At 35.4% G+C, this 13,210-nt stretch overlaps 1 protein-coding gene across 2 annotated transcripts; it reads left to right on the top strand.

Annotated features, from left to right (window-relative positions):
* On the top strand, nucleotides 1-12,517 carry LOC128235158 (uncharacterized). Of its 2 annotated transcripts, none has more exons than XM_052949900.1 (4): nucleotides 1-301; nucleotides 3,998-5,862; nucleotides 6,388-6,558; nucleotides 12,040-12,517. In XM_052949900.1, exons 1-4 carry the CDS (start codon nucleotides 171-173, stop codon nucleotides 12,210-12,212), a joined length of 2,340 nt encoding a protein of 779 aa, XP_052805860.1. In that variant the 5' UTR covers nucleotides 1-170; the 3' UTR covers nucleotides 12,213-12,517. The 2 variants fall into 2 exon arrangements, with proteins under 2 accessions (XP_052805860.1, XP_052805861.1); XM_052949901.1 differs by lacking the exon at nucleotides 1-301 and adding an exon at nucleotides 718-742.
* Nucleotides 12,518-13,210: the final 693 nt, after the last annotated feature.

Here is a 13,210-nt window from a genome sequence, read left to right as displayed (position 1 = left end):
CCTCTGGCGAGCTTACTTACAACTTTCATGGACGAGTTTAATAAAATTCTTGTATTAAATGACAACGAGTGTCAGATCTTTTTTATCACATGCTTAAAACGGTGTTTTTATTACCAATTTAGTTCCACTTTCTGAACCGATTGTTTGACAGCCAAAGTACTCAGAGTAGAATGTCAACGATGCGCCATATAAATAGTTCCAAAAAAGTGTTTATCTGCTGGATTTCAGAGCGCACATTATATGCATTGCAGTTTTACATCAATTCAGTTTTCAAAGGCCGTTGTACAGGGATCTCAAAAAGGTAATTATTTCTGTAGCGATTTTTATATATTAATTCAGTTTAATTATTTTTTATGTAGAAATCCGCTTATTTTCAATGCACCAGTTTATTTGAATTTCACTTAGAAAGGTATTCAGTAGCATTCTATACTTCTATCACGTATCTGATATGTATAATCATGCTTCTTTGGCATGTTGTGTTTATTTTATTTGTTTCAGAATAAAAACTGTTTAAACCAAAGGTTACCTTGCCTCTCTAAATTGTGAAAATTATCAGTTCATATCTCCGTTTGTTTGTTTTTATCGGAAGTCCAAACTTAAAATATTAATTTAAAATACATGCACTCAAACAGGCTTGTCGTGATAATACCTTTAAGAAATACAATACAGTTTTTGTATTTTATTAACGGTTTGACATTAATTCATACCTCAAAGGCTCTTGGATTTTAGGGATTTCGTAAAGGTAATGTTTGCTGAAACGATTTTTAAATGCTTATTCATAATTATTATATTCCATACGGGGAAATACTCTCTTTTCAATGGACCTGCTAAATATGTCGAACTGTTTGATGGAAATTTCTTTATTATATGTATAAAAATGCCATTGTTATGGTTAACGGTATGTTAAAAAAACACAAATTTCATGAAATGTTCTGAAAACATAACCAAATATGCTGACCGTTAGTATATAATCAACTTAAAAATTCATGCAGAAACTCTTTTGCTTCTACAGGGACATTTTCTCATACATTAACCATAATTTATCCTTGGGCTTGGAATTTAAATTGCGAAATAAGTACCATTGATTTAGAAAGGCATACATGTTTTTCAACTACTGTTTAAGTGTACATATTGACAACCTAAAGACGTGTTTTATTAAAAAAAAAAAACACTAGTATACACACTTGCGAGTTCAGAAAGAGGTTGCATATCTGTTTTTAAGATAACAAATAAAACAAGAAGATAAAAAAACACTTATAAACAGCGGAAAATATGTCTAAATCTTTGATACAGGAATATTTGTTGTTACCTTAGAAGTGCAAATATAAAGATGCCCTTGAAACTCAAAAACCGAAGGCTATTAAAGATAACATTCTTCTGTTATTATATTTATGGATACGCGATACTCATTGTAAACATCGCAAAACGTTAGTTTAAGCATGTTTCTTATAAATCTCTTTGTTGCAATGCATGGTTAAGGATTGCAGTTTGCAATTAAAATAACAAGTCCATTTCTCACTAAAAAGCATTCAACTTATAATATATGGAAGGAAGTATCTGTATGTTCACACAGTAGGCTTTATGATATTCCATAAAATGCTGCTTAACATTGACAAAATAAAACGAGGTCGTCTTCATAACAATGTTGAAATTTTCAAAAAATTAAGCAGGTAACCAAATTTAGCAGAGCGTATTCATAGGACAGAGGTAACTGTTTAATAATAACTTATCCCTTCCGGTACGGACATCAAAATCACATCAGGCGTATTGGATGTCATAATATACTAATTATCGTTTCATCTTTATTTCAGAATAATATTTGTGCGAGTAGCTACAGAAACAAGCTCAGTAGCAAAAAGTTTAAACATAAACCCGGTTTAATGGCACTGGGTAAACGCCGAAGACATATAATATAAAATCACAAATAAGAAACATGGGAAGAACAGAACAAAACTCCACAAGCAGCACAGTGCATACATACTATATTTAAAAAAAACTTGGTATGTTTATCAAGGATTGTTAGGTACCGCCTTGAAACAGTTAGTCTAATGTAAATTTACTGGGGGTCATGAACATCTTCAAATGAGTTTTAGAGGCATTTCACATATATACCAACCCGATGTTTTCTGACTGGTAAATACTTTAGGCGAATAAACCTGGACTCGATGTCATTTATGGTCAACCTGACCCAAAGCTGGCCCTCATTTACTGATACCAGGTGTTAACCCTAAATGTTCCCTACTTAAAAGTACTCGGTCTTATCTCATTTTAGTAGCATTAACCCATGCACTATGTACCCTACGTGCCAGTATCCGGTCTAAGGGCGACAAATCGCGTCTTTATAAAATTATTAGACCCAGCCCAAAGTCCACATACTTGCCAATAAAAGCAAAATATGTTATTCCCTACGCGTTGAGTCATTTTTGGTTAAACTGACTCAAGCTGACCCTTATTATGTAAGTCCTAGATGTCGCCTACGTACCAGTTTCCAGTCGGTCTTTGGACTTACATCAAATCCTTAAAGTAGAACTAACCCCCACCCAAAGTCCAGACACTGGCTCGAATAGCAAAATATGTGCCCCTTGATACTTCGAATAATATTTGGTATACAACAGTACAACACCATAACAAAACAAAAGCAATAACTCTGGTTATATACTCTCCTTGTTCATCTTGGCCATAATATAATAACCATTTATATTTAAGTCATTATACAGTTGGTTGATCGGTCTGTTGGTCAGTCGGTTTCAAACTAATTGTCAAGCGAACTTCTTCCACAGGTTTAGACTTATATTGCTCTGAAATAAGGGACCATAAAGTGTTCTACTGCGTAGCATATTTTCCTTTAGTTGTGGCCAAGATGTTAAATATGTATGACCATTATATCCATTTTGAGCTTCTGGCCAACGGCCAGATGAGCTTATGCGATGGTAATGTGTACGTAGTATGTGCGTCCGTGCGTCTGTAAACAATTCCTTGTTGACATGATACAGCCTTCAGTTTTTATTGTATCATGATGAAACTTGTACAGTATCTAGATATCCATTCGAGCTTGGTTCCTTTCGAAAACCAGCCAGATCCGCCTATGCATGCCTAGATTATGGGCCTTGTAATAATTAGATTAAGGGCCTTGATAGTATGAAAAAATGCTATTGTGTAAAAAATACTTGCGAACGTGATACAGTCTTCAGTTTTGATTGTATCTCGATGAAACTTGTACAGTATTCAGATATCCATAAGAGGTTGGTTCTTTTCGAAAACAGTGATGTTGACAACACAAACCCAGCCAGTAGAGTATAGGCCCTTTTGGGCCTTAGTTTCAAATCATAGCTATATGAGGAGGTATTGGTCAAAATCTTCTGAAATAGGAGTGCGATAGCTGTTAATTCATGTATTTGAAAGTTAAACAGTCCATTTTGATAGCATATGAGTCTCCAACGAAGACAAACTAGCCAAACTTAAAACCAAATTAGTAGTTTAATTAGACATAAGCATGGTAATTGAATTCAGTTCTTTGTAAAAAAAATCCCAATTGTTGATATAGTAAGATAAGTTCTATTAACAACAAGTTCCTTCCTTTATTTATTGGTAATTATTTACTAAAAAGCCCTGCCAAAATCATAATAGCCCAATAGTTATTTAACCAAAGAATATCCATGGGCGTTAATTGGACCGGAATTGCCTACATGGGTAACTGCCTCTAAATGCTTATATTTACTCCCGAAGGTAAATCTCGTCCTAAAAACACAGCATAGGAGTTCTTTGTCCTTTAACTTATTTGTTTACGCTTATGTCTGTATTGGATTTGTGGAGTGAATTTCGAAAGAATAAGAGGGCTTGAATTTTTACAATAACGAAGACAGGTACTTTAGCACTTAAACCAATTTTTCACTAAATCAGTAACTACCATTCTGTACCAAGGCCGCATGCGGGGGTAGACATCAGTTCTGTGATAATAATTACTTTTATTAATGATAATAAAATCTATCATTACTAGCTTCCAAGACCAGAAGACAATGTATTTTCGCCTGGCGGCGTTTCTGCTCTTCGCAGCTACACTGGATGCAGTAAAATGTCAAATCGTGCCTAAAGTGGAAACCCAGCCCGCCGCAACCCCGGCCGATTGTATCTGCAAGATAACAGACAAGATTTGCCAATGTACGCTGGTCATCGAACACAAACTGACCATGATTTTGGACATGGACAAGGAAAAAGAACTTATCTATCCCTCTAATGGGTCTTTGTACATGGCTGGTAGGCAAAATAGTGGCAAACCTCCGCTGAACGCAGAGCAACAAAGTCGTGTTATAACTGCTGATGGGCAAACGTCGAAACTAGTAATTGCTATAAACGGCCAATTCCCTGGGCCAAGGATTGAGGCTTTCGTAAATCAAACGGTGATCGTTACTTTAATCAACATGTTCCACACAGACAGTATATCCGTTCACTTCCATGGTCTTCACCAGAAAGGTACACCTTGGATGGACGGGGTCGCCTTCATCACCCAGTGTCCTATATTGCCAGGCCAAACGTTTGTACACCGCTTCAAGGCATATCCCCCGGGGACCGCAATGTACCACGCCCACATTGGTGACCAGAGAAGTGACGGTCTTTACGGAGCTGTTGTGGTCAAACCGCTGTCTGATCCCGAGGTTAGAGGTTATAACGAAATTATCATAAATCTGCAAGACTGGAACCATTTAATGGATCCGGAGACTGCCTACCATCGAATGATAACACAGCAGTTTGATTTGCAAACGGGAGATGTTATCAATACGACGTATTCCGTAGATCGTGCACAATTTAGTCGATTTGAGTTTCATTCGGGACTTGTTAACGGTAAAGCAAGGTATTGGTTCAACTCTACTGTAAATAACGGAAGCCCTCTTGAACGGTTTAAAATAAAGGCTGGAGCGTTTTACAGATTTCGAATTGTAGGAGCAATGACGCTTTATCCGATGAGAGTCTATCTAGAAGGACAAAGAATTACCGTTCGTGGTTCGGATGGGTTTGACATTGAACGTATACCCGTGCAGTCTGTTATTGTTCATCCGGGGGAGCGATATGATATAGTCTGGCAAGGGCCTTCTGATCCAGGAAAGAAACAAATCATGTTTGTCGCTGAAACTCTAGAAACATCTGAAAGCTTGAACTTTGCAAAATACCATGCAGCGGAGGCAATACTAGAAATGGTGGATGTACCAGGTGAAGTACTTTTAAACCCACCAAAGGCGCAGGAAGAAGACTGTTCAAGGTTGGGATGCCTGGTATTCAACTGTCCTTATCAATTCTATCCAGCCAGAACCAATACTACATGTGCGAATTACAATGACATAAAGAATGACGATCCAATCAGGGAGCCTAACAAGATTCTCGGAGACACCGTTGATGAGGAATATTTCTTTAATTTCGCGTTTCCGGGCCCACCCAGAAACACCCCCGGGTCGGTGAATGGGCGGGAGTTTGTATTTCCTACGGTTAACCTTCTCACCCAGCCTACAGAACTGACGACCTCTTGCAATGACGAAGAATGCAACAGAGAAGGCATCTGTGCTTGCACTTACATGCACAAAATTCCCCCAAATAAGCTAATTCAGATGGTGTTAATGAACCTGGGAACCGGGGCGGGCTGGTCCCATCCTATCCATCTACACGGACATTCCTTCTATGTGATGAAAATGGGCCTTGGTACGTACGACAGTACAACAGCCGTCCTGCAGTACAACAACACTGACATCCTGTGTAACGATCCATTTGGCTACTGCAGCCAGGCTGTTTGGGCAAACACCAGCTGGGCAATGGGAAGAACCCCGGGATTGAGCGACGATCCGCCAGAAAAAGATACCATCGTCGTTCCTACAGGTCAGTTAAACATTCGTACACTAAATGGGACAACAGAACATAAATACATCTACAAGTGGTGTAATAACTTTCAGAAGACGCACAAGTTGTTGCATGCTTTCAATTCGTAAACTTGATATTCCCCGTACTTTTCTTTCCGAGAACGGATGGTTGTACGGCAAATCTCGGACAATTGCTTATCATCATACTTTTCATTCCCTGTGTGGAACTTTGTAGTACGGAATATATTTAGTAATTGCTATTCCCCGTACCATTCTGTCCACATGCAAATACGTGGTGTCAATCACTAAGCCCCCTTACCATTATCCCAGCCCCCATGTGGGAACGTGGTTGTTGGGTTTATTTCGGGCACTCGCTCAAGCAAATACCTGGTGTCAATTGTTAAACCACCTACTATTCCCCAGGTGGATAGGTAATTGACGGTTTATTTCGGGCAATCGCCCTTCACTCCCCCCTCCCAGGTGGACACGTTGTTGTAGAGTTCATTTTTGATAATTGCCTATCCATGTTCTCTTCTTTCCCCAGGCGGATACGTGGTTATACGGTTTATCTCGGACAACCCGGGCTTGTGGTTCTTCCATTGCCATATCGACCTACACAACACAAACGGCATGGGGCTGGTGATTGATGAGGGTGAGGTCAAACCGCCCCCACCTCCTGGCTTCCCGATCTGTAGGAGTTTTTTGTACAACGAAGGTAACTGACACAGTTATGGTTTTTAACAACAATACGTAGACACGCGTGGTTCCTTAATGAAGGACTAGCATAACATGACATAATATTTCTTTGTCTTATATTTTCTGTAAATTTATATAGTTGTATCATTGGAATATAACTGATTACTCAGTTTTAAAACAGTTTAAATTTATTTTGATATTACTGAAAGTCTGGCCCTTCTGCTGTCTAAGTCTAAGATTAGGAGGCACAAATCTTTGGCAAATTAACAAAGATGTCAAAATAGTTAAATATCATCAAGTTTTTAGTCTACGTTTAACATCAGTTTGAATGAGTTTTAAGCATAAAATGAACAAAGTTTGTTTTGAACTATCAATTATGATTACAAGTATATAATATGGGGTTTACCGAAAGCTTACACATTTGAAACCCTCCCCCCTCCCACCCCCCAAAAAAGCAGGACCCCAAAATGGATAAACTGACAAAAACATAAGTATTTTAAGCAAGTTTATGGCTACATGCCACAGTCTTACATGTTATGTAATAAACAAAAGTTATAATATTTGGCAATTATGTTTGTAAATGAAAACGACATAATTGATTAAAGTACTTTATTCAGGGAAGGCATTAAAATGTTGCGTTTGTTTTCTTTTCTAGTCCTACACTAAAGTACATGATCAAATTGTTCTATGTTTTTTAATCCCCAACCAAAGGTGTATCGGACAGCATTTATTTTGAACAATTTATCAATACATATCTTACTATTCTGCATATGATTCTTTTTATTTAGACAAACCAAGAAATTTAGTTTTAAGAAACTATTAAGCAACAATATAATATAATGGTGTTATTTAATGATATATGCATAGAAATACGAAGCAACTAGCAGTACACCAAATATGTTTAGAAACGGCATTGTACAATCAGTCCCAGTTACAAAAGAAAAAATAGTTCATGACCTTCACAAAGGAACAGGCCGGGTAAATATTTTACATAGCAATAATGGCATGCAGTTCGGTGATCCCAAAGAACCATATGATTGTGTAAACAAACGCTATCCGTTCAAGCAAATTTGCAAAACCCTAGACGATTATGACATTTAGAAGTTGCCAGATATAATTGAGACCTTAACACAACGGACAAATGAAACAAATATACGGTCTAACAGATTGAATATTCATAAAACAAAGGAGAGTGTCAACAAACAGATAGAAGGGTTAGCTAAAGAACACACGTAGGCTGAAAATCTGGCAAAGCTTCTAAAAAGGAGTTACTTACAGAATAAAAAAAAATCCACCGGGATGGAAAAAACATAAAGGAACATTTCAAGCAAATGACGGAAAAAATAATTGACACAGATCAGTTACAAACGGAATTAAACAAAATTATACTGCAGGCAAAAAAGTAAAAGCTAAGAAATCTTAATACAAATCGGTGACAGAATTAATTAGTACTGGGAATGGACAATTAAATAACCTCCTTAGAACCATAAGGAAGCAAAAGGACGCTAAAGATGAAATGGTTTTACTTTACTTTACTCATCAGCAAATGTTGCCGAGGTTTTAATTTTAAGAAAGGAAATTATTATAAATTAATGAAAAGATCTGCAAAAAGAGTTGGGATCCCTTATCATTGAAGTACTTGGGGTTCAACAATTAGTTAATTATAAAGTTTCCTCAAGTAAATGCATACTTTGATAAGATTTACCTTTTAGGTTTTTACTTTATTATGGATTGTTGTGATAAGAGTAAGGTTGTGCACGAAAACTGGTTTAAACCCCCAGTAAATTTACATTTTACTGACCATTCAAAGGCGGTACCTAAAAATCCTTGATAAACACACCTAGTTTGTTTTAGTATATCTGCACTGTGTTGTTTGTGGAGTTTTGTGCTGTTGTTCCATGTTTCTTGTTTGTGATTTTTTGTTTTTGTGTTCTATGTCTTTGGCGTATACTCTGTGTCGTTACAGGTTTTATGTTTAAACGTTTACCTATTGAGCTTGTTTCTGTAGTTTTTCATATAAATATTGAATGTTGATGAAGGCAAACGGTTATCAGATAAGGTGAACAATTTTGAAACTTATTTACAGTTATTACAAACGGGTGATTTTGAAACAATGAAGTGGGAAAATACTTATTAATTCACCAACTTAATTGTTTACCCTCCATGCTAGGGAATACTGCATTAATTTATAAGTACAAAATAAAAAAAAATAAAAAAAAACATTAATAAGGACGGGTACAACTGGATTTTCTTCGTGGACAGCTAAAGGAACCTCAATGTGAAACTTAAAGCAGACTGACTGACGCATTAACGCGCACAGATTATATAAATTCCGGAACTTTTCTTGATGATGCATGGGATTGGCTTAAATTAAAAGAGCGAAGAAATGTAAGATTAAAACGGAACTTATGGTGATGATATTCACGATCTAAGTACAGCAAATCTAACAAGAAGCTACTCTTTTAAAGAAGAACCCCAGAGAATTATTTTTTGCGAAACGAATATAACAAATATGAAGTCTATTAAAATTTACATTACAGCCACTTTTGAGTGATTAAATTACATTTTCTTGACAAAACCCAAGGAATGAACAGATATATTGCAAGTGAAATCAGTTTTCAATTCAAGCCCTGACTTTTAAATACCTAACAAGATCCATCTGAAATCCAATCAGTTTTTTTTGTTTAAAAAATGTTATTTATACCATTCAATGTTTCAACTGTATTGTTCCTATTAATAAGCCGTTTAGCCTTTGATTGAAATTTACCAACTTGTTCTTTATTTTCATTTGGTTCAATAAATGTGCTTCAGTGCTATTTATTTTTATACCTTGTTGCTGGTGCTTTATTTTGTTATTAAGAATAATAGAAAGAAGTTGTAAACTTTGCTCCAACTGTATTATAGGATCGTGAACACTCATTATACTAATTTATTCAGCGTATAAACAAAACAGAAAAGAACATTTATTTCCAAGAAGGTCATAGGCCCATCAAGCAAAACATGTACATATACAATAAAGACAATTGCAACAATAACACAATGAACACAATTTATGCAAAAAAAATATGTATAAATTAAAATAATAGATACAAATTAATGCAGACATAAAAGGTGCATTACTGGTTTATATTTATCTATGTATTTATAACAGTGCTTGAATCACTTAAAGTTGTTTAAATGTTAGCAAACATATAAATGACAATTAAACCAACCTATACAGATTACATGGAATAAAAGCAGTGTTTCTTAATTCAAATGCTTTGAAAATATACACACTTTCATTTTTCAAAATAGCTATATTTTCTATCTTAAAGAGTTCCACTAATTTGTGCATACATGGGCGTAGTCTATAATACCTAGTTAAATATCCAAATCTTAGTTTAGTATATACACTGTACATTCTAAAATAAAGTGATAAACGTCTTGTAATGAATTACTAAAGGTACATATTCGATCATTTAAGGGTGTTGATTGCGGTCTATCCAATCTACCTGTTTAAATGCTTAATCTGTGTGAGGATAGCCGCACTTTAGACATAGAATTACCGAACTTTGTAACATTAAATAATTTGAGGTATGGGTGAAGTCTATATCGTGACACATTAGCATAAATTCTAGGTCTACTCTATGCATTAAGTCTACCATGCCAATCTTGGATGAAATTATCGTTCAGCCGCTGTTTCATAAATGACAAAAATAATTCAACATTTCCTATTTCTTGATAAAACCATGCATAAAATAAACCTAAACTACAAAGAAGACCATTGGTAAGTGAGCACCAATTCGGTTTGTTTGCATTTCGTTCCATATCTGGTTTAAGCTTAATATAAGCCATTATGTTCTTGTTATTATCTGTATACAGCAACGTATGTATTTCCTCTAGATACCTGTATCGGTGTTATATCGTTTTATTTACTATTATGGTTGGTGGTGTTAATGACTTTTATATATTCTAAGGGCAAGAACATATATTTAAGCTTGATGAATAGATTGGATAAATGGATTACAGTTTAGTCTACTTATATTCAAATCTCCATCTTCAGTGTGTGTATACCACGTGATAAATTGCGTCATAAATGCTACGTCGGAAGGCAACATTTTGCTTCGAATGATGACTTTAAAGATGCACTATAACTCCCAAATAAGATTTACCATATTTAATACAATTGTTTTAATTTACCAAAAAGGATTAATTAATGTCGAAAACAATGGTTCTTATGAAGGATACTGTGTTTAATTTGAAAGAACGGTGCAGAAAACACGGTATCTCTACATAATAAGACAATAGTAGATCGCAGTTAATCTTTTAGCATTCACCAATCTTTAATATGTTTGCATTTTCAGCTATTGAATACACGGTTATAAACTTGTTATCAGTAATTAATATTTTTCATAAATGCATTATTTAGTAATAAGTTGAAGGTTTATCACTCAAAATTTATGTTTGTTAAACATGTGTATGTATCGATTTTGAATAAGAGTGTCACTTTAAACAAAGATATCTTCACTATTTTTTCACCATTTAAAATGAAACATAGCGCCGTCTACGCCGCTTACGGAGCCCCGCCTTCGGTTTTTACCAGGGTTTGATTGAGAGCTTAGTTTCCTAAAACACTTCGACAAACCTTTTCACAATACGGCCCTCTGACGGAGCACTGTCAAAATATTATTTAGGAGACATGTTTGTCGAAGTGTTTGTTGAAACTTATAACCTAATCTAACTCCAGTAATAAAAATAAGGCGGGGCTCTTTAAGCTTTTTAGACTGCCCTTTGTTTTATTAAAAATGGTGTATTAAAGGAAAAGTTATCTTTGATTTATGTCTTCATTTTAAGCATATATGACGTAATTTATGACGTGGTAGTGTGTGTATACCACGTGAAAAATTATGTCATATACGTCGGAAGGCAATATTTTGCTTAAAATGAAGACATTAAGTCATATTATTGGAGGTTTAAGTTCTACTAAAAGTATGGCAAAAAGTATTTGATAAGAGATTTACCGGGGACAGTTTACTCATTTTGGGGACCTGCTTTTAATGTGTGAACTTGTCTGGTAAAGCCCATACTACATACTACTATTGGTAATCTTGTGAACACCAAAAAACACCACAGTTGCACTCATGGTTGCCCCATTTGTGAAAATATTACTTCTGTTGCTCACTTGATGAAACAAATTTGACATCACACTGTTTTAAACAAATATCTTGTACGTTAATGAAAGTCAAAAACGGACAAACATTCATTTTATGTAATACAAAGTGCCTATAAAAGCATAAGTATATATAGTTGCTGTATAATCGAGTAAATCGCTATGTTTTGCTCATGTTTGAATAATAATAAAGATCTACCAATAATAATAATAATAATAATCAGTATTATAGATTTGAAAAAAACAACAACAATAACGTAAGATACCAAAATTAGTTCGCATTAAACCATCAAATGCAGTGCTCAGATATTTTTGACAGGTATGTTTTCTAGTAAATGTTTTATATTTCAGAAGATTCGCCGGCTTCCCCGTCGGCCCCGTCGGCTTCCCCGTCGGCTTCCCAGTCGGCCCCGTCGGCTTCCCCGTCGACTCCCACGTCGAAAGCAGCATCAGTGTTACCCTCCGTTGTTTGGAGCCTTATCCCAATTGTCACAGCCATCTCCAAATGGGTCACTGTGTGTTAAGTGCTTGGATGACAAGCTGGAGTGAAGACACCAATAAGCTACTGAAGCTATGACAATGTTTGCTTGGCAGCTTATGTATTCATATTGATTGAACCCTTTAACTGTGTGATATATTCCATCACGTTGTTTTCTCACAATTTACTTTTACTAATTTCTACTATGAAAAAATGCATTACTTGATCAGTTTTCTAAAAAAAACTATGTATTCTATTCATTACCATGGTTATAGTGGTATATCTGTTCATGCTTCTATACTTAGTTTTAGTAAAATATAATCCCAATGAATAAATGTTATAATAACAAAAGCGTTGTCATGTTGGCTCCCAAATATTCGTTATATGACAGTATAATTATAAATGTATGGATATTAATTCCATAAAGACTATTCATTGTTCATCATAAGATAGTCAATAAGGCCAAACTATATTCTCATGACATCTGGGCCCAATAATCGAAAAATCGGGGAAAAAAGTTTAAAGGCCCAATATTGGATGTTCTAATGAAATACAAACTTAAACTTAAGAGTTATGACATCAAATTAATTTTATGAATGTATTGATAAAACAGAAATAAGAAAATAAACATATATAACAAAACAAATTTCATCCGAAGCAGGATTCAAACACAGGCACTCTGGTCGGGGATCATATCCTTTACACCGATGAAGACATATAAAAGTAGTGGGTTTCATGTAACATACATAAAAAATCATTGTGGCGTATATTGTCAACATTGAAACAAAAGTTGTCAACATTTGCATGTGTATTGTTTATGGTCTTTTCACGGTCGAGGGTTCGGATGCTGTAGGTAGGCTTTGTGGGCGAACTCCAGCTGGGCCAAGAAAATAATGCCGGGATTGAGCGATGACTCGTCAGAAAAGGACATCATCGTCGTGCCTACAAGAGAGTATATACATTTTAATTTTCAAACATTCCTTTACTTTAATTGGGGCAAATGTGCATAAATAAATTCATCTTTACAGTTTAATGTATATCGGG

Source organism: Mya arenaria, chromosome 5, assembly GCF_026914265.1.
Source record: "Mya arenaria isolate MELC-2E11 chromosome 5, ASM2691426v1".
Lineage (NCBI taxonomy): Eukaryota > Metazoa > Mollusca > Bivalvia > Myida > Myidae > Mya > Mya arenaria.
Note: the sequence above shows the minus strand (reverse complement) of the source record. Positions and strands in the feature narration are given on the sequence as shown.